Here is a 23,177-nt window from a genome sequence, read left to right as displayed (position 1 = left end):
GTTGATGTTCCCCTTTCCACATTCCCTAATACAGAGAAGCTAAATATACTTAAAATTTTTTAAACTAACTTCATCTCTTAAATTGCTTAAACCATCATGAATAAAATAAAAACCAAATCTGAAAAGGCCCTAGTAAAAAGCTTTCGAGAATAATGTAAACAAATATGGCTTAAAGATATTTTCATTTACTAGAGGAGGAATGTAGCCTGTTAACAGCACAATCAAAAGACTGAAAACCAGGTGAGGAGGAATGTTAGCGCCATCAGTGCAATTTTCACTCACGTGATTCCCTCCAGGTGCCCTACCAAAAACAGGATCTTATTAAGAAAAAAACAAAGTCTTTCCAATTTTGTGGACATGCATGTGAATGGCTCTGAGGAGTTAAGAGCTGTTGGTCCAAACTTACCACATCATAATGCTATATATGTTGATTATATACTATTAACTGTCTGAAGAATCTGTTTTGCAGAACAACGCTGTGGAAACAGTTTCGGTCTTTCCGTAGAGATTCCTTGCAGATTCCACCATGGTTTGCATTTTCATTTGGTTTTAGAAGACAACGCAGGTTCTTTCAAACCACCATAACCTAAGTGTTGCCCTTTCCTTCACCTTTACCCTAAAAAAATTGAAAATCCATGGGTGTGGACTGTGACGCTCAGTGTGACAAGGTAGGGCTCTTCCACCCCCACTTTCTTCGAAAGTCACGGGATAAACAAAGGAATTTGCAACACTAAAAATGTAAATGAATGCTAGCTTCCTTGGTGAGCTCTCTTACCGATTACCCTAAGTGAAAATACCAGAATTCTTCTGTTCAACTGGTAAACTAGTTATAGTTGGGAAGAGTAGTTTATGTCTTTGATGTCTATTACCTAAGCCACTTTTTTAAAATCTCCGTATGAAAAGCCAAGGTAACTAAGGCCATTTAGCCTCTCTTAAAATTGGCAGGACCAACATATGTAGTTTAGTGGGAATACAATCTGCTTACACAACAAAGGAGGGAAATGCCACAACTGACAAACCTCCCTTTCACCTATCCCCATTCTTGCAAATCTCAAGGTGTGAGCCTCACTATAAATTATAAAGCTACTGTTCCCCTCTTTAAGAACGTTTAACTAAAGAAAAACTTCATATGCAAATCATACCATATTTATTTTTTTATTTAACTTGGGAATGGAATGGGGATAGCATACATTTTATTTGTACAATATTTAACAATCACTTACCCAAGGTGGGGTTTTATGGGACTTTTTTTTTTCTTTTTTAACTTTTTGTTAAATACTTGCAGAAAAAATAGCAAGTACAATTTGACAGTAGTACAACAACCTGTGCCCAAAACACTGACAAGAAATACAGAGTAAAGCTAAAATAATTGTTTACCAATATTCTGAGAGGTAACAAATAGGATATGGGTTGAGACTGCATAAAAAATGTACTGCTGGTTGAATATCTGAGGTAAATGATGTTCAATCAAGATGCTACTTGTATCATTTTGCCCATAAATCAGTAAATAATTTTATGCACATTATACCAAATGTTCCTAAAAAGTAATATTTTAAAAAGGTAAAAAAGAGAAACTGGAAAATATCCGTGATGAAGCATTTTTTTAAAACAGTAATCAGTTTATTCCACTGAACTATCATCTGGCCAGGATTTTTTCCCCTACCACCTGCATTTTACTTAAATGTAGCTGTTACCTAGGAGTGAGGAAAGGAGGAAGAAGAGATTCTTTTTAGTTTCATGATATATGACTCATTTTTAAGTTCTAAACTTTTTTTTTTCCTGATTGTATTTTCGAAACATCACCTATGAAGGATAGTGCAAGTTCACGGGACCAACAATTGTGAGGCACAGTCTCTGTTCTGGAATTCACAAGGTACCTGTAATAAACATTCAAACAAGAATCACACATCACATGCTAAAAACTTCCTAGCATCTAAAATACATACAAGAGCTGTGCAGGGCATAAACTTCGAATAAAGCCAAACACTGGTTAATCCATCAGTCCTATGGCAGTTGATCATAAAGCATTCCTTACACGGAGATCTGGGCAAGGTAAAGAGTATAAGTTAGAGCAGCAGTTCTGATGGGTGTCGTAAAGGCAAAATACAAGACGAATCATAAGGAGCACCATACACATGAGGAAAAAATTACTGGGGTCTCAGTGTACCCCAAAACAAATCATTTTTCTTTTTTTGATCTTTCTTTTTTTCAGTATCCCTAAGCTCAAAGTTTTTATTAACTTGCCCACTTACACTGACTGTAAACCAAACATGAAAATGCCCTGCAAAAGAAAGTTTTAACAAGACTAGGTATCAGGACAGGTAGTCACTGGAACATTCTTACTTTACTGCTTATAAAAAGTATTTTTCTGTCAATGTAATTCTCAAAAGGATACAGGTTTTAAAATTGGTTAGCTAGAGTTAAGTACAATACCCAGGATTTCTAAAAATTTTTTCTAACACGAAGAGAAAACTTTATTTTGTGAATAAGTGGTCTTATAAAATTTATCTCTAAGATTCACATAAGCCAAACATTCATCATAATATTCCCTTTTGTTTTCTTTTGGTTTGATTTTTTTTTTTTAACTTTTAAAAACAGGACTGTTCACAACAGGTAGAAATTAGCCTTCAGGAGACCAACAGCTTTCCTGTATGAACATTCTCACCATCTTCCCTTCTTAATCAGTTTCCAAGTGGAAGCAAAACCAAACCAAGACATGGAGAAGCCAAGTACTTTTTGAAATAAAGGTGAACTCAGCATTGAAATGGGAATTCTTAGAAATACCACAAAGCCTTGGGTACATTATGTGACCAAGAGCACAAAGTTCCGTATGGTGTGTGGCACACAGACAACAATGCTGTTACTCTTCTTTCCCTCCCTGCTTAAGGAGTCTGTTGACCTATGTATTATTTATAAATAATATAATTTATTATTCCCAGAGATTAAGTGCATGTTTTATGTAAAATGTAGTGTACTGTGTGGTTAAATAGCCATTTGAAGACAACACATTCACAGTGAGCTCCTGATAGTGACATGTAGAAAATTCTTTTATAAAATTAATGTATGGGTTTTAAAATGACCTGACAAAAGTACATAGCATAATACTGGCTATTTGTTGGTCATCAGTAATCCAGAAATTCAGGAAATTAATGTTTTACTTTGGCCTATAAATTTGAGAAAGAATCCAATTATATTCTAATGTAATATTGTTTTGAAAAGCACTTTGGCACCTACCTACCATCAATTCCATTTTCTTATCAAAGATAAGGCATGAACTATCCTAAACTAATATCAGGGTTAGTTGTAAAAGCAATTCGTGGGAGGAGGCTAAGCTATGTTACCTATATCAACATTGGTTACCTCTAAATGTCATTGCATATTTTAAGTTATAAGTTTAACTTGTTATCCCTGATTTGTTTTAAAGCAGTAACATCTGAAATCTGTGCTTAAAAACTTAAATCTCTATCCTAGGATAATTCTTGACATATCACAGACATCAAATATTACTCTGACAAGATGGCACCGAGCAGAAATATAGTGATAAAGTTACAAGTCTCAAAGCAGAGAGTGAGGAATTCTGGGTAATGACACTTCCTGAGGTGATCCTAAAACAGTGATAAAGAATGTCCCACACACTGTTTGGTGAAAAGAAATACACTACAATTTTACATATATAAATAGGAAAAAAAAAAATCTATTTTAAAAGAATAAAAATGAAGAGCTTTCCAGTGTTACAGCTCACTTTAAAAAATTTAAATCATGCTTTAAATTTTCAAATAGTCCCCAAGCACAGCACACCTAGAAAAATACGTAGGTAAGTAAGTATGCAATATTTTGGGAACTAGATATAAGATGAAGCTTTAAAACATGGGAGAAAGAGGGGAAAGACACCATTTTTTCATTTCAAAAAACAGCACTTTTTTTTCCTTAAATCACAAGCTAGCACAAGAAAAGCTAAAACACTGCTTTACGAATGGCCACTTACTGTTGGCACTAAGCATAGCTTACCTTTTTTCTTAAATAACACAGTGAATTTGTAATACCTTGTTACAAAATGGGTCAATTTATTATTCAAATTTTGTTAGTGTTTTCAATTTTATAATTTAGCAACCGTGGAACTGAGGTATACCTTGTTGAGGGAGGTTAAAGTAATGCTTGGAAGCCTCTTTACTGTACCCCACTTAGATGACTTTGTTTATGTACACAGAACAGCAGCACACTAAACATTCACAAGCTGTGTCATATTGGCATTACAATAGTCATTTATAGAAACACAACAGCAAATGCAATAAAAACAAGTTACCCTTTTTAAAATCTGAAATGAAAAGTTTTTGATTTAAAAAAAAATAATAGCAGTAGTTCATTTAAGGAATTAGTGTCTTCGGACAGACATTAAGAAATCTGATGTCAGTTTTCAAACACTTGATTAGCCAGGTCCAAAAAGATCCTTGATTTGGAGAGGGCCACATTCTTCATGTACACTTCTTCAAAAGTTTCTTTTTTTTAGAGTTTGCAACTTTTCTCTTAGTCTCATGTCCTTCATGTCTCTGCTACAGGCAATGCCATTAAGTCTCCCAGAGCCACCTTTTGAAATGAGGGTCTTCTTTCTGAGATGTCCAGGAGACATCCTACTCATTTCACACAGAAAATAAACTGTAAGCAGTTTCGTTAGCAGCTCCGGTTCAGAGTCCTGTTTCTCAGTGTGTACACGTGGTGCAACCATCATAGACTAGATTCTTTGGGAGGAAAGTCAACATTTGTCACCATCGTGACCACTGTTACAATGTCCTCTGTGGTAATGATATTTGTTAGTCTTTGCATCTGAGTAATTCTTTCACCTACACATCCAGCTGATAACCTGGCTTCTGCATCGTGATCCCAACATTCTTCTATCGTTTCACAGAGCATTGCCATTCCCTAAAAAGGAAAAACACATTCAAACACCACATCAGTTTTTGTTTTCTACTGGGAAATATAGACTAAAACTCGCACAAAGAAATTGCTATTTTTGTGGGTTAAAGAAAGTTTCAAGATTAGCCAAGTTTGATATTTGTCAACATTCACTTTTGAGTATCTATTGTACGCAGACACATGGAGAAAAGCACTGAGAGAAATCAGTATTTTTTCTGAGCACTGGGACTATCACAGCAGGTGATTTTTTTTTTATTGGAGTAGAATTGCTTTACAATGTCATGTTAGTTTCTGCTGCACAGTGAAGTGAATCAGCTCTATGTATACATATATCCCCTCCCTCTCCCCGACCCAATCCTACCCATATAGGTCTTCACAGAGCACCGTTTTTTTAATTCCAAAAATCCCTGACCATTGTACATAAACCAGGTAATTTAAATGCTAACCTTCTGAATTGGATTCAAAACCAAGGCTTTAAGAAGTTTACCAATTTTTATTGTTTTCTTAGTTAATATCAGCATTTCTACCTTGCAGTTGAAGTAGGAAAAAAGGTTAGAAAGCCAACCTTAAGGATTTTCTACCTGGCTTTATCCATGTTTCTAGTTATATCTAGACCAAAATAACCAGGGCAATTTTGTTCCAGCCTTCACCTACCTAGTCTCTTAAGTTCCTAAGAACGTGAAAATCATCCAGTCCCAAATCAAAATGCAAAAACTGTCATGGAGAGGTGAAAATGCAAAAACTGTCATGGAGAGGTGAAAACTGGGCGCTTCACTTTCTTAAATGACCTGGGAAGGCGGTGATCAGCAAGGTTACCCAACTATCCACAGGCTCAGAGCCAGGGCATTCCTCCCCTGGGAAGATCTCCAAACAGGGGGCTCACTCATCTGCATAAGACCACAGAGCTGAGCTCCCCAAGGCTCTGACCTCACCATCTCCCTCACCAGTGTACACAGCCTTAATTCTGTTGTTTCTAGAACTCTAGTTCAGAATATCCTATATGAAGACCACCACCTCAGAGAAAAAGAGAAATGTGCAGAGATGTCAATCATTCCTCTGAAAAACATTTTTTATTGGAAATTCAAGTGCAGAGCTAACTATATAACTTACAGCATGTTTCTGCCAATAATCTCTTAGAACAGGCCTCTTTTTTTTATGCACAACAACTTCCTGCATGTCTTCAAGAGAGGGATGCTGGCCAATTTCCTCCTCAAATGGCAACATGTACTCATCTACAGGTCCTGAAATGTAAAAAAAAAGGGGAAAAATCATTTTAATTCAAATCTTCCTAACTTCCAAACTGGAACAAGCTTTCTAAAACACACTCTGTATCACCTGTTCCCAACTGTCAAATGCTATAGTGACAGGAGAGAAACAAACGCTCAACTGTACTTATACCGCAGTGTGACGCAAACTTTAGAGGAAATCAAAAAGTCTGTAATTTGGTGTGTAACTCTGCTAAGGACTGTGAAAGGGGCTTTCTTACCTGTTCTATAAGGAATGCCTATCTCTGTATATAGCACACAGGGAACCATGGATCTCTGCATATTAAGGACATAATAGCTCTTTAAGGTACCCACTCCTCTTGCAATTCAGATCAGACTGTAAACAGTAGTGCTTTCATCTCTGAAGATTTTGGGTTCAGTCTGCTATAACCATCTTTATTCTGACATGCCCAAACCCCCTACACACTCCACATGAGGAATTAGGTACCCCAGAGTCACACCTCTTCTCTGCCCTCACAAGAGCTGCCAAATATTGTTTTTTAAAAATCACAAATGTATTCTACAAAAAGGGTTCCCAACAAGTCAGAATGTGCCTTCACAGACAAGCAAGATTTATTCTACAACATGTTCCTTTTTTTATTAGGCCTACTCAAATATGGAAATTCAGTTAGTTCGTAATAACTAATAATTGATGAGCACTTATGCTGACCAGGAACTTTATATTATTTACTTCCATTTTATCTTCACAGAGTGAAGGTGGCATTACCCTATTTTACAGATAAGAAAGCAGCTCAAAAAAAAGTTCCATAATCTGCACAAGGGCATACAGCTGTTAAGTGATAGAGGTGGAATTTGAATCCACCTCAGTGACTCTAAAGTCTGTGCTTTCAATCACTGAACTGTCTCCCCTTGACAGAAATTGGTCACTAATGAGCAATTTCAGTGACCAGATGTGTCTATATATAGACATAAACCTTGTACAAGTTCTCAAAACACACCAAATACTCCTGCATAGAATATAAGTTATAAACAGCTGATCAAGAAGGAGGCCATCTAACTCAACCCTGTCTAAATACAAGAATCCTTGATGGCTGGATAGTCAGTCTCTGCTGAAGCATTTCCAATCACTTAGAGTACTGACATTGTAAGGTGTCTTATTTAACCCTTGCTACTCAAAGTGTGGTACACAGGTCAGCAGCACTGGCACTGATGGGTAGCTTGTAAGAAATGTAAATATCAGGCCCCACCTCAGACCTACTGAGTCAAAATCTGAATTTTAACAAGATTCCCAGGAGTTTGGTTTGCACATTAAAGTTTGAGAATCACTGAACCGAACCATCAACAATTAGCCATCAAAAAAATTGAAAAGCACTTACGTTAGCAGTGTTCATACTGTCCCCTCTGCTTCAATTTCTGACTTGAATCAGAAATGCCTGACTCTGCAATTGAGTATTTCATAGCACGTGCAAGGCATTTAAGAAATGTAAGCATCTCTCCTATTCTTTTTCCATAAAAACTTCCCTGATAACCTCTCCTCCCCACAAACAAAGCAAGTCCTCACACCTCTAAACTCCCATAACACTCCCTTAACATTTCTCAGGTATTATCATTCATCCAAAAACATTTACCTATGTAGACAATTCATACTTACCTTACTCTGGAGTTAATTGTCCAGGATACATTTTATCACCTTAACTAAACTGTATATTACTTGTGTATCCCCCATAACACTACATCCAATTGGCTTGCTTTGGAGAGTTCATATTAATGAAATTCTTAAGACATATATTTTCCTGTAACATCTGCCATCTAACCTACTTGTGCCTCCATAAATGCACGCAATAAATGCATGTTTTCTTCCACTTTGAGCCAAAACACACTGAACAGCTTACTCTTCTACCTATAGACTTCTAAGCTAAAATTATATCCAAATTGCTTCAACCTTCCTTAGGTTCTGGATCCATTCCCATGCCAATTTTGGAAGAATGAATGGCTGTCCATTCCTGAGCACTTTCCACTAAATTCCCTTTAAAAGCAGAGTATCCCAAATCAAGTTTCATATACCAGAGGTAGTCTGTCCTACACTGAGAAACTATTACAGTACTCAGAAAATATTCTTATAAACATAGGTTAAGATGGTTATACCTTTTATAAATTAAAATTTAAAAAGATCAAACTAATTTACTTGGTTTGGGAGTTTAATAGTCAGGAAATTTGCCTTACATTCTCATATCCAAAAAAGTGTAGTATAATTGGAGAGAGTAGAGACCTTCTGAGGAGCACTAAAGACAATACCTACAACGCTATAATTCTGTCACACGAGGAATATAATATGCAGGTTTATAATGAGTCAATCAATGTAAATATTTTTAGGACTTGAAAAGGACTTCAAGAACAAGAACAAGAACTAGGAATCCCTTAGAACCAAGGTGATGTGCTAGGGAGTGTAACTTATGTTCACAATAATGTCTACATCAGACCAGACTTACAAAGCTTTAAGGAGGCAGAATCTAACTTGTGGTATAACACATGCTCAGTTCTGGGTCATGGAGGATAGAATGGTAATTCAATCCATCACGGGAGGGCTGAACAGACAGCCTGAGTATCCTGGGAGTCAAAATCCCCCGACTCTATATGCACCTCCTCTCACCCAAGAGTTGACTTTAACTCTTAGGTGTCTCAGGACCCTCGTGATCTAACCAAAGTAGCAGCCCTCTCCCTGAATCTGGATCAGAGTTTCAAATCTTGATTTCACCACTTATCACTCTGCAACTAAACAGACAAGCTATTTAATTTCTAGTTAAAATTTGAGCATCAAATTCCTCACAACTGAGGTGATAATTACCTCCAAAGTTGTTTTAGGAAATAAGCTAAAGGTATGTAAAGTGCCCAGCAAAACATCTGGCAATGGTAATGGATCAATACATATCAGTACCTTTCCTCTCCTGCCCTCCCCATCCCCTGCCTCCTGAATTTTCTTTATGCTACCACCTCTTGGAGTCTATTTAAAAAAAATTATACTTTAAAATATTACCTTAGAGAGTAATCAACCCTTTTCATACATGTGTAGTAGGTACAGGTATACATATATATGTATATGTCTTTTAAAAAAATATATGTTCCCTTACCATCTGCAGCAGTACAGCGAGAAGCCAGTTCCCACAGGACTAATCCCATGGCGTACATATCTATCCTCAAAAATGCATCCCTTTGGAAGTTTATAGCACCCTCTAATACCTCTGGAGCCATATACCTTCGGGTACCAACCTGAAAAAGATGTTGAAAGCAAGCAGCACTTACTAACTTTGTGAACTAACATTTTATGATTTTGTAAAGAGAATCAAAACCAAGTGTGCTCTAATATCAGGTAAGATAACTAAATTATGACTACCAGAATTTTATTCCATTTCAAGTAATACAACAGCCAAGACCCTAGAAACAGTGGATGCAACCATCAGTAGGGACTGCTTAAATAAGTAAGAGTACTATGCATGCAGCTCTTAAAAAACACATGAGGTAAATCTATAAGGACAAATATGGAAAGATTTCTAAAAATACTGTAAGATGAAAACAGCAAAGAACAAAGCAGTATATATACTAAGATCCCTTCTGGATATACTTAATAGATATATCAACAGACATTATGCTGGTCTAGGCTTAGACTTTTTCCCCCTTCTGGAAGTAATCACAAGAAACTGAACAATGGTTATTTGTGGAGAGAGGATGGAACAGAGAAAAAAGGCTGTATACTTTTCAACTGTACATTGTTTGAAATGTATCTTTTTTAAAAAAAAATTCCTTTTGAGGGTTTCTGTGTACGAAAAAAAAAAAACCTAATAAACAATACAAAACATAAAACGAATTAGCCAAGTAAAGGATGGATAAACTTTTTAAAGTTCTGTTTCCACAAAATCTATGTATTTGTTTCTTCATGAATTCTGTCTTAAATTCTTTATTGATATCTGTCCCTAACAATCTGGTATTTCTTAGTAATGTAACTATGGTTACTAAGCTAGCACAGCTAACTTTGGTTGGTGCTTGACAAGATTCATATATGAACACTTAAATAATTTCTGTGAGATAGGTGGTTAGATTAATCCACTTGAGTTTAATAGGTCTAGGGAGCGGCCCAGATACTGGTATTTCCAAAAGCTCCATTGTTAACTGACTATGATCTATAGACTAGAAGTTGGGCAATTATCTGCAAATATACATATAAAGAGATGTTTAAGAAAAAATAAGGATAGATCACTAAGACCCTTAAGTTCAAAAACCCGAAGTTTTTAATTTATTTAATAAGGAGAACACTTTAAAGAAAGGGTAAAAAGGGAGCTTTGCCTTTTTTGCTACTTTAAATAACTATTTTAATTGTACTGTAAGCAAGCTTTTCCCAAAAATCTACTTTTCTCCTGAAGATAAATGTATGCCTTCCAAAGTACTTCTTTTCTTATGAAATGATGACATCTTCCTTTTTAGTATAAAATGTCCTCTCTTTTATAAATTGATGATGATATTAGAGAAAAATGTTATTTTTTTTCCAGTGTTCTTTGCAATATATAAAATATGCAATAATAAGCATTTTGAAACTTTCTGGTCCATGAAATCTAAAGTCAAGGAATCAATGATGTATTATTCATTATTATTCATATATATGTATTCAATACATATATATATGTAATTATTATGTATTATTAGTTATTTTTACCCTCATCATGTAAGCCAATCATGAGGGCATTAAAAGATATGAATGAAGGGAGATTAGTTTGGTGCTTTGCCATGACCTAGAGGGGTGGGATAGGGAGGATGGGAGGGAGGCTCAAGAGGGAGGGTACATGGGGACATAGGTATGCACATGGCTGATTCACTTTGGTGTACAACAGAAACTAACACAGTACAGTGAAGCAATTATACTCCAATAAAGATCTATTAAAAAAAAAAAACTTGAAAAAAAAAAAGATATGAATGAATCCCCAAATTCTTTTCTTACAAAGGGGGGAGGTTTATAAGGTACCAAAGGATTAAACTCTTCCCAAAATTTAGTCTTAAGGTAATCAGACAATCAGCTCAGAAGCCTGGTCCTAGGCTTCCTGCACAATCTCCCTTCTCAGTTACATTCTCCACAAAACTGCCTTCCTTCCCAAATACATATGTTGTCAACTTTTCTAGAACTATGACTGCTGGCTAAATTCTTAAATCATTAGTCAATGTTGCCAAAATTTGTTGTGCTATGTTCTTGGAGGTCAGTAGGACACACTGGGCAAAAAGAAAGCTGAGAATCAGATGATCAAATAATTTGCCTGATTTGAAAGATGAAGTAATGACTGTGCAAAATCACTTGGCTTTGTAAGGAAATATCACCTTTCAGGTCAAACTGGTTTGAAAACACCTTTCCTAGAGCCTCAGTTTCTGAGAATAAAACGTATGGATAATGTTCTTTTCCTCTTTGGCTTCCTTAAAGGCTCCCATTGCTGAGGTCTCTGTGCAGACCTTGGTTAGTAGAGTTAAACTCCTTGCTCAGGGCCTTACAAGTGCTCTGAACTCTGGAGAGAATTCAGAGAAAAGCTACAAAGTTGATTAAAGAGTTAAAGAAGCAACAGAGACCAAGAAGCAAGAAACTATCATTGCTGTCTGGAAAAACAGGCACTAGACCTTAGTGCATCATAACATGAAGAGTGACTGATTATTCCTCCATTCCTCCTAAGACAGTGAAAGAATTAACAAGTTAAAACTAGTGAGTTAATATTAAGAACTCCCTAAAAGAATGAGGCCTATTAAAATGTGTTGGATTCTTCTTTGATTAGTTTTAAAAATAGAATCCTATGACATCTAAATTGTTTTATGAGTTGCTTGATCTAAACCACCTGAGGTCCTAACAGTCCTTCATCACCATATGAAAATATCTTCCTCAGCAAATTTAACATATTACTCTTAAGAGAGTCATTTTTATATTAGATACCAACTTAAGAACCAGCACAATAATTTTAGACCAACTGATCCCAGATGCCATCTAAGAAAATATGGGACAAGATTATTTTTTCTTACAGTTTACAGTTATCATCCTTACCTGTCCATGGGTATCACCTGCAGACTTGCCAGCCTCAAACTTTAACGCCAACCCAAAGTCAGCAATGCAAGCTGTCAGATTGTTTTTCAACAGCACATTTTTACTTTTGATGTCCCTTGCAAATAGAAAGATAAAGTATTCAAATTCAGTTTAAACAAGTTATCTTTTAAATTTTTTGACTGTAAGTAAGGAGAGACTATGTATGCTTTAAAAAAATAGTTATTTCAAAGTATGAAATACAGAAAAGGGGAGAGGGACAAAAAGTTTAAGTAAAGTCTCCAGATAGCTTGAAGCACAAGAGTACAGTGACCTAGTCGTATCCATTACATGGACAATAAGAAGGAATTCTCTCCATAAAGCAGTTTTATAAAGAGCTGCCATTCCAAAAATACTGTCCAGCCTACATGTTACCTATGTCACTCCTAACTACCAATCATAAAATTGTTGTTTTTTAAGATAGTAAGCATATTTCAGAGTTTACAGTTAGAAACTCTCATTGACAATGAAATTTAAAAAACAAAACGAAAGAATTTTCAGTAACAGCTGAATTGGAGCTTTTTGCCTATTGGCACAGGCCTACATTTTAAAACCGTCCCTTGTTTTAATGGTTCTTATTATATTCACCAACTTGGCTGTACAAAAGCATCTCTACGAATGTACAAGAGAAATTTTTCACCATAAACATACACTGCTCCAGCTGGATCCTGGTGTTCCAAAAAGCGTAACCATTTTAAGGCAATCAGATGTCTTCCTCTACACATTAGCCTCTACTAGCTCATCCTAGGGCTTACTATACCCCAGTAAGCTCAGTAAGCTTGTTTACCCCAGTAAACACACCGGTGCCATGAGCAATGGTAAATTTATGTGTGCAGACACAGAGACCAAGTGTGAGACAGAGGACACACAGAGAGACAACCACAAATGCTACAAAAATCAGTTTTAGACTCAAATGATTTTTAGGGACCCTACTTATAATAACCTTTGGGGGTTCCAAAGGATTCGTTCCCTATAGGACTAGGTGAGGCGAGCAAAAATCCAGGAAGAGGCGGTTAGACTGTATGTAGGAAGGTGAGAAGGGAAGCTATTTCTGAGGTAGAAGTCATTTAAGGTTTTCAAAATCAGAATCTACATTAGAACTGGAATAAAAGTAATGCCTCCCAGCAACCTAAAACACCACCTGATGGCACTCAACTAAGTATTTGTTAAATGAATCAGGTAATTTAAAACATCCATCTTTAAACTGAATATAAGATGACAGATTGATCCCATGTTCAAGGAAGTTAAATACACAATGGCAAATTGAATCCCATGTTTAAGGGAACTAACGGTTTCCCTTTTAAGGATATGACAATTGTTGGGTCCAAGTACTATTTCTTCACTGAAAAATAAAATTTAGTAAGCCCAATTATTCAAATAATACCTCCTTCCACCTCAACTTAGGTAATGATCACATGGACATTCAAAACACAAGCAAAAAAGATACTCAAAATCTCTCCTTAATTACATCCCCTTATACCTATTTATAATCATCTTTGAAGTAAATCATGTTTTGAGGTAAAACAAATTTCTCCTTTGAGACAAAGAAAATACACTTTCATTCTTAACTATGTTTTCGGAAATGAGACAAATTGAAACATAAGTCAATAATTAACCTTTGATAATGATGTTAATATATACATTATCCAAAATACTTCCTGGCCAATCTCAAAGCTAATTTGAAAAACAAGTGAAAATCAATGCCTCCTATAGCATGATTAGGTAACTAGGGGAAAAATAAATTTTGCCCAGGGGACTGAAAGTTTAAATAATAAATACTGAATTATTGGGTAAAATAATATAAATTTAGCTCTACCTGTGAGATATGGCGGGTTTGTGGCCATCTTTTAGGCCAGGTATATCCTCATGTAAATATGCCAATCCTCTAGCCATGGTTTCTGCAATATGACACAATTCATTCCAAGAGACCACATTAGCCTTAAGAAAGTCTGACAGTGAACCCTAAAGAAAGGGGGGAAAAAAAACAACTTATGTTCTTGACAAAAGCCATATGTATATGGAGACTTTCCTTTTTACTTTTAAGAGGTCATGGAAGGCAACATAGCTTTCCTTTCAGTGAATAATATCCAAAACGCAATCTTTCTGGAATGGTTCAAGTTTCACATTAATAAACATTTGAAAGGAATACCACTAATCTTTAAAGGTTTGCTACAAGCACAGTCCGTCAATTTCCCATTGAGAAGGCAAAATTTACAAAAAAAAGATTATTGAAAATCTAAAGTTCTAGAAAATATTTTAAAAGTTAAAATATACTGACTATAGAGATGTTATAAATAGGACTAGGAGAACAAAAAATTAAAACATATGAACAACAACTAACCTAAACAATCTTCCTCTAGAGATTACTGCCAACCTTTTAGTCAAGAATTAAGGGAATTAAAACAGCCACTTTTTTCTGACAGTGATGAAACTGATTGCCAAGAAGATCACAATTGCCTACTTCATTAATGTATACTTTCATACTAACTCTGAAAGCAGAAAAATTGAGGAAAAATAGCAAGTGTGTTTTGGTGGTAATTACCCTACAAATTAGTGACTGATCAAAGATCAGATAAATTTCCTGACCCTAGTTTTGTCACTAAGTGCCATCGATTAAAGAATTTTAAGAAACAAAATTCAAGCTGAAAAAATGCCTCATGTAATAAAAGTGGACAGTAAATGGTAAATGAAAATTCCTAAGCATTGGTTATACTAAAATAATTATTTGTAAGAGAGGTAATTGCAGCACAAGAAATCAGGGACAAAAGACTGGTATTATTTAAGTAGAGGGTTAGGTGAAAAAGTTGTCATCTTTGTTCTTCTATTAAATAAATCATTTTTAAAACAGGTTTTTATTTATAAATATTAACCAACTATAATAACACACTGTTCCCAGAAAAATAAGTGAGGGCTTTGTAGCCAACATTAGGAAGTAAGCCAACCCTGACTTCACTGAGTTAAAATGGAAAGTAGTTTTACCTTTTCATGAAATGCTGTGATTAGCCAAAGATCCACATCAACACTGGTGCCTCGTTTTTCTGCACCAATGAACTGTAATATGTTCTCATGCTTCATTCCAGGCAAACTATAGACTTCATATTCATTCTGCCATGACTGTTTGTCCTAGAGTTAAGAAGAATAGTAAGAATGCAAAGAACACAGGCAAATAAACCATATCTAAGAGATTACTCTAAGTTCTAAGGCAATTTTTTTTAAAGGCTAAGTATTAAGAGATTCTTTGGTTTTGTTTTGTCCTGTTTTTTAATAAAAGAAAACTTTGACAACAGGTAACAGTTACATACCAGATGCCTGCCCTGCCCCATTCCTTCAAACATACTTTTTTGTGTTTATAATTTGTAAACATAGAAGTTGATCAGAAATACTGCACTTCTGAATCCTAACAATGGCAACACATTCCACATACAAGTTAGTACTACAGTGTAATTTTATCACGGTGTGAAATTACCTGTGTTACTATTAAGAATAATCTCTCTGAGAGATGAAATTCAGGGAGAATGACTTCATCTAAATAGAAAACAAATTTTTTCAAACACTAACAGCATGTCAAACCTTCTTAACAAAATGTTTAGAATAACCTGCAGAGTCAATAAGAGAGCAATGGGGTATAAATATGCAATACAATAATTTGAAACACCACAGATTCACTTGTGCCTGCAAGTGATCCATGCCTCTTACATGTCTACTTATAAAGGATTAGTTTCTTTTCACAATGGGAGAATAACGAAAGTGGGAGGCACCATAGCATAACAGTTAGGAACCCTCTGGATCCAAGCTATCGAAGAACCTTTGGCATGTGACATAATCATTCAGCTTCCTGATCAGCAAAACAAGGACTGTAGTGTGTGCCTCATAGGGCTGTTGTATTATACATATATTGTGTGCTATATTATATGTATGGTAATAATACATAGTAGTGAGTACTCACATATGTAAAGTACCTCTATCTGACACAATAGAACCATTCAATAAAATGTTAGCTACTGTTGTTGTTGTTACTCTTATGTTAATAGCATCCAAATGCGCTTCTCTAATTTTTAAGCTTCCTCACATGAAATAAGAACCCTGATCTTCTTTGTGAATCTTGGCCCAAAAGACTTTCTTTTGAGAACTAAACTACAGTTAACAGTATCTGCGTTGCTACCAAAAAAAAAAGTAATAAACTTCTTCACAGACTCTAAGAAACAGGCTTTCAAGGAGGTAAGAGGACAAAAATCTAGGTATATTAAGACAAAGAAATTGAATAATTTTGGTATAAGGAACATCTACTATACAGGTGCAGGGGTGAAGCCTGCATCAAAAAACCCAGCCAGGATCGCAATACCATGCACGGCATTAGCCACAGGTGTGTATAAGCAGAAGACAGGAACAAAGGAATTATCATAGATCTATACCACCAATGGAGCAAAACTAAAGAATATCTCAGAGGTGCATGAGACCAGGGTTTTATAAGGTTGGCCCCCTTTAATAGAAAAACAAGTCAACAGTAAACCAATTATTTGGAGTCTTGACTCAATGCCTCTGAAAATTCACCAAACAAAATCTGAAATGATTACATCAATACTCAAAGTAGAACAAAAATGAATCAGTCTGGTAATATATCTCCAAACAGCGATTCTAAAACAAAGCACACTATACTCTTTCACTATTCTGTTTGCTCTTTCTGATAATGTCAATGGGACATTAAAAGTTAACCACTCAGACAATGAATTATATTTTTACATTAGAATCCTCATCTTCACTTTGCATTTCTGTAGAATTTTTACTGGCAAAAAATCTCCTATATGCTTATGTATTGCAATTCCACCACTTTAAACAAACATGACTGTTGTACCATTCATTTCTCAGATGAGAAGGCGGACATAAAAGGGCTAACCACTTTCCCCGGTATCACAAAGAACCACCATGAAACATATGGCTTGTGTTTTCAGACTGTTTCTGAGTTACAATGACCTAGCCAGTTGCATCTTTTAAAACATATATGCAGATTAGAAAACTTCAATAAACATACCTGTATTGGAAATATTTTCACAGCCACATATTCATTGAGTAACTGGGCTTTCCACACACAACCAAATCTTCCCCTTGCTTTCACTTCTAGTAACTGCAGTGGCTTCAAACCTAGTAATGGAGAAGGTGGGGGTGGTCCTGGGTCCTACAGATAAACAATAATAGTATTATCTAAAGAGCAGCACATAACACATCTCACTTCTAAATATCAGAAAAACGTGAGTATACTGAGGAATCAACTGACAGAAACGGTAGACACATACAAATGACATTAACTTCAATCTTGCCAAAACTGAATTCTCAAGCATTACTAATTATCTATAGTGATCAAAAAGCAAGAAACTTGAATTAAGAGTTTTCATAATAACATTCCTATTGCTACATATATATATATATATATATATATATATATATATATATATACATACATATACACACACATATAGCAATCAGGAGAAAAGATCTAAAATCTTTTTGATCCAGTCTCACTAATTCTCCTAAGATTTTTCTGTGACCTTCAGGATATTACTAACGGTATTTTAATTTCATCCAGTTGATTATTCCTTATAGGATAAGGATTTGAAAAGTGCCAGATACAGCAAATTATGGCTACGTCTCAAAGAAACCACTCCTCAAAATCCATTACTTTCCCCAGTGAGTGTTTAAATCTTTCTTCATTAATATCAGAAATACCCACAGCTATTCTCAAACACATTACAAATAGGTATTTCAAATACAAAGCACATAAAAGGAGTATGTAAGTTAGTGTTGCTATAACCAAACTGCTCCATTCATTCTAATTTTTCCACCCAGTAACAATTTATCCCTTTGCTTATAATTACTTCCCAGAATTGATCTGAGATAATATTAGTATTCTGGGACTCATGGGCAAAGAAAGTACAAATAACAATTCAGAAAATAAGTGGTCATCATATTAGATGATAAGGTATGGTAAATGAAAGAGAAGTATATTGCTATAGTTAATTTTTTAAATGGAGCAACTATAATATATAAATAGGAGTACAGCATCACCAGGGAATCCTCCTATACAAAGTAGAGTGGCTACCCTTCGCTGAAAACATTGCATTAGTTAAATATCTGCAGCTAAAGCAAGAGGTAGAAAGCCTTTTGGAAAGCTTCCAGAGGAAAGCAGTAACATGTTTGAAGGCCTGTGTAATGAGTATTGTTAGGAAGAACTAAAATTTCTGTGGCAACAGCAACAGACTTTATGACACTGGGTGGCACCTAAGACACTTGGAGATTGTATGTCACCCCTTTATCAATGCATGTCTCTCTGCCTTTACTCTCCTTCCTTAAAACAAACAAACAAACAAACAAAAACCCTCCTCTTCTAATGCCTCAGGACAGTTAGTGCTCCCTTTAGGCATTATTCAGCCCCTAGATGCCACTCAAGATTTTTTAAAAGTTGGCATCTACATCAGAAAGACCCTCAGCAATAGAAACATTGCAAAGTATTAAAGAGAAAAAATAATGTAATTTCTTCTTCTAAAGTAGACAATCTTTCTAAAATGGTTTGAGAATTCCTATTTTAAAACAGTATGATAAACCAGAAGACTTCCTGTGACCCATTTTAACATCAGATATTTATTTTTTAAATGTCTACAAAAGTTGCTTTTCCTTCACACATTCAAAACATGAAAGGTTAGTAGAGCTAAAGATTATTTTAGTTTAACAGAGTGACAAGTTAAGAAAGTCAGATGTACATCTTACAGAAGTATGGCCTCTCAAATTATGAGTCTCAGTGGGAGGCGACACAAGATGCTCTGGAGAAGTTTTACCAGAACTGAACCCTCCCTCCCTCATTCCTTGACTGATCATATATATCTGCAATAAGAGACCCCACTGATCGGAGTATATGACTTATGTGAATGTGGAGACAGGAGGGAACAAGTTGAAACCCTCTTCTAGAGGCAAAGGAAACTAGTCAGTGCTCTAAGTTCAAGAATTATTGGGGGGCTTCCCTGGTGGCGCAGTGGTTGAGAATCTGCCTGCCAATGCAGGGGACACGGGTTCAAGCCCTGGTCTGGGAAGATTCCACATGCCACGGAGCAACTAGGCCTGTGAGCCACAATTACTGAGCCTGCGCGTCTGGAGCCTGTGCTCCGCAACAAGAGAGGCCGCGATAGTGAGAGGCCCGTGCACCGCGATGAAGAGTGGCCCCCGCTTGCCACAACTGGAGAAAGCCCTTGCACAGAAACGAAGACCCAACACAGCCAAAAATAAATAAATAAATAAAACTAAATATTCACCTACAAGTTTAAAAAAAAAAAAAGAATTATTGGATAACTGCATAAAAGAATAATTATGCTAACTAAACAAAGTTCAATTTGAAAAACTTTAAATAACTATAAGGTTAAAGTCAATGATTCCCCCTCCTTTAGAGATAAGTTAGAAAAGTTGAGTTTTCAAAGCAGGGATAACAAAAATTAAAGTATGCAGATAAGGGTTGAAAGCTGAAGAGGGAAAATAACCAGGTAAAGAATAATATAGCACTATATGTAAACACTAAAATTTTTAATAACTTTTATAAATTGACTGATAATGTCTCTCTAGATAACATACACATTATCCATTCTCTATTCTAAAGAGTACCAACCATATGGATATGATTCAGTCTATAAAATAGGATTTAGATGACTTAATGCACATCTCAAATTAAGAGTATGTCAGCAGTTCAAAATAAGACTTCACTCTGTATGACAGACTCTAGGTCCATCCACCTCACTACAAATAACTCAATTTCGTTTATATTCCATTGTATATATGTGCTACATCTTCTTTATCCATTCATCTGTCGATGGACACTTAGGGTGCTTCCATGTCCTGGTTACTGTAGCTGATTCATGTTGCTATAAAGCAGAAACTAACACACCATTGTAAAGCAATTATACTCCAATAAAGATGTTAAAAAAAAAAATAAAAGAATACCCAAAATAAGACTTTAATATAATATTAACCTTAATTTTAGGAAACAAAAATTTCCAATGCCTATGTTTAGAATAAAAAAAAAAAAATCACTGAATGTTTTCCAAGTGCACAGATAAACTTAAAAGTTCCCGTAAGTTTCCAAGACTCTGTTTACAAAGTTTCTAAGCTACCGTTATTTCAGTAAGAAATCTTAGATCACTCTCCTAATGAAATTACCATTACAGTCAGCATTATATATTAACAGCCTGAAAATATGCTTTGTCAAAATTACTTATAAGTAAAAAGCTTAAATTTAGGAGAACACAGGCCAATTTTCAAAGGGTGAGAAAAAGATCTACAAAGGCACACTCCTACAAAATGTCAAAACTTAGAAATGATAATTCTACAATTCTTAGAAAGGTTAGGTTCAAAAATGAGAACTCTGTAACAGATTATAACTCTATAAAACCTATACTACCAGTCAATATATCTTTTTGCTTTTCTAATAAAATATTATTGGACTATTCTTCTAATTCACATACTTTTCAGTTCTTACATTTAAGAGCTTACATTTAAAGGAAGTTTTAACCACTTCCCTCGTATCTAGCTTTTACTTATGCTATAATCTAAGAATATTAGAAATTATTTTCTGTTTATTAGCAGCATTATACTAATTTACCAAAAAAAACCTCATACTTGATTCTAGGAATAAAGATTTATACCCCTAAAATATACGCGAACCTGGGGAGACAAATTCAGACTTAAACTTCATAATGACAACAACATTCTGATATTATCCATAAAACATGGCTTTGCCCTGCTACCGAGAAAAACCACTTTTGGAGGGGTAACTATAAGGACTACAGAGTTCCTGAAAACTTTCCCTAAGTTCCAGTTCTCTTGCAGTACCCATGCTATGCACAGTTAAAAAGATATTCATTAGAACATGGTTCCGATTACATCTCTTCTTTACCCATTTGTATGTGAAAATTATGGCATCAGAAGACATCATGTTGAGAAGCGACAAAGGACAATAGCTGGAGAAAGTGCCACCCACCCCAGCACCACTACCCAGTATCATTACTATAACCAATAGTGGATAAAAGATAAGAGGTGAAGAGTTGTAAAGCAGTCTGTGATCATTTTACTTATCCTGAGTTCTCCATATGAAAGGTTAATTCTAATCTAAATAAAGCCTTAAACTTCCAGACAGCAAAAGATCAAGTTATACTTCTCTAGCCAGTCCATTTGCTAAAGATGCCAAAGATGAAAGAAACTACCTGAAAATATAGATTTCAGATTAAAAGATAATGGATTTGACCAGAAAGTCAGCATCTGTTAAAAATGAGCACACGCTGATATTTAAGGTGATGACATACTATAAAAATTAAGCAATACAAGGTTTGTAAGGCTAAAAATCTAGCCATTAGGTGTTAACTTCTAGCCAACTAAAACAGTTGTTTCTACATTTCACCTTAGATAAGTATAAACACTGGTAACAATTCTTTAAAACCAAAAACTATTACTATGACAAGCCAATCATGTTTTTAATACTAGAAGTGGAAAAAAAAAACTACAACATAAATTTATAAACTATAGAGGATGCACAATAAAGCAACAACAACAAAAAGAAATCTAAGAACAAAATGTTTAGTATGCATCCACAAAAAGTGCCACAACCATAAAACAAACATCAATGCATCTTACCTCTATCATTATATGAAAGGCGTGCTTGTGAAGAAAAAACACAGGCAAAAGAAATTACGATTTATATCCAGAATGAAATGAAAAATGACACATCAGTTACAAAAGTGAAGGAAGGAGAATAATGATTTAGCTTTTTAAAAGCTGGCAATGATCCAATGTATCATATTTTTTAAATGAGAACTGAGAACACTTTCCTTATAAACAGAGGAAAGTAATATATTCTTTTTTAAATCTTGGACATTACCTATCAGATAAGAGGTATTATTATATAGATGACTCTAGTATGACCCCAAGTTACCTGATCCAATGGACTTCAAGCCAGCAAATAAACTAAACCAAGTCTTAAATAATTGTTACTTATTTTTCTAAGAAGTTCTAAGGTCTAACTATAAGAGTTTTTTTAAAAAAAAGCAATTTAGCTGAGAAGCTATGCGTTGGAATTGGACTCTGGACACCAGAGGGCAGTACTGCCTTTAACAAAAACTGTAGGAGCAGCACAAGAAATTTTTAAATAGCTAGAGTTAAGTTTCTCAGACAGTTGTCCTAAGAATCTAGAATCTCCAACTTCCTGAACTGCTTCATTCCCCTCTCATGGAAGACGGAAGAATCCTCACAGTGAGACAAAAAAACATTTCTGGTGCCTATGCGAGTGTGTGCTACATAAATAATACACTAGGGAAAGAAAATAAGATGGGAGAAGAGTAAGATCAGAACTGAGCAGAACACAGTGATAGACCAGGCCTACTGTTAACTCCTTCCCCAGCTACATCCAGAGTGAAGAGGTCAAGCAGTGGTGGCCCTGGAAGGAAGTATCCATGCATATTTTTCAGGCTCAGGACACTCAGATACTGATAAAGAACAAGATTTTCATTTTCCTAGTCATTCCACAACAGGTAAGGGCCCTAATTTAAAATCAAGAGAAATACTGTCACCAGTGTAAAGAAAGACTTTGAATTCCTCCAAACACGTGACTATATTTCCCAGTTTCCAGTATTTCTAGAGAGAACAAATAGCACTGACGAAAAAGATTTGACAACTTGTTTATATGTACCAGTTGCTTAACTAGTCTTTCTTGCTTCTTGATTTTCTCCTGTGATAATGATTCAGGATTATTTAATAATTCATCTAAAAGGCTTAGCTAATCTCACTATCAAAACATTTTATCAGTACTCCAAAGTAAAATTCATCCCTTGAAAGAATACATGCCAAATGAGTAACTAGACTGTAGCTTCCAAGGCTTAAACATCTCTGTTTTTGTTTTCACACCAGTGCTTTCA

The 23,177-nt window shown here is 35.3% G+C and overlaps 1 protein-coding gene across 1 annotated transcript in view; it reads right to left on the bottom strand.

The window, feature by feature from the left end:
• Positions 1 to 4,044: 4,044 nt before the first annotated feature.
• The window catches only part of ACVR2A (activin A receptor type 2A), an 83,814-nt gene continuing 64,681 nt past the window's right edge, over positions 4,045 to 23,177 (bottom strand). The window contains exons 5-11 of the mRNA XM_061199850.1: positions 17,267 to 17,410; positions 15,217 to 15,360; positions 14,054 to 14,199; positions 12,202 to 12,316; positions 9,266 to 9,404; positions 6,022 to 6,152; positions 4,045 to 4,917 (exon numbers count right to left, since the gene is read on the bottom strand). Coding sequence (XP_061055833.1) covers positions 4,723 to 4,917; positions 6,022 to 6,152; positions 9,266 to 9,404; positions 12,202 to 12,316; positions 14,054 to 14,199; positions 15,217 to 15,360; positions 17,267 to 17,410 — 1,014 coding nt within the window. The 3' untranslated portion in view covers positions 4,045 to 4,722. The remainder of the gene's footprint in view (positions 4,918 to 6,021; positions 6,153 to 9,265; positions 9,405 to 12,201; positions 12,317 to 14,053; positions 14,200 to 15,216; positions 15,361 to 17,266; positions 17,411 to 23,177) is intronic.

This window comes from Eubalaena glacialis, chromosome 1 (assembly GCF_028564815.1).
Source record: "Eubalaena glacialis isolate mEubGla1 chromosome 1, mEubGla1.1.hap2.+ XY, whole genome shotgun sequence".
Lineage (NCBI taxonomy): Eukaryota > Metazoa > Chordata > Mammalia > Artiodactyla > Balaenidae > Eubalaena > Eubalaena glacialis.
Note: the sequence above shows the minus strand (reverse complement) of the source record. Positions and strands in the feature narration are given on the sequence as shown.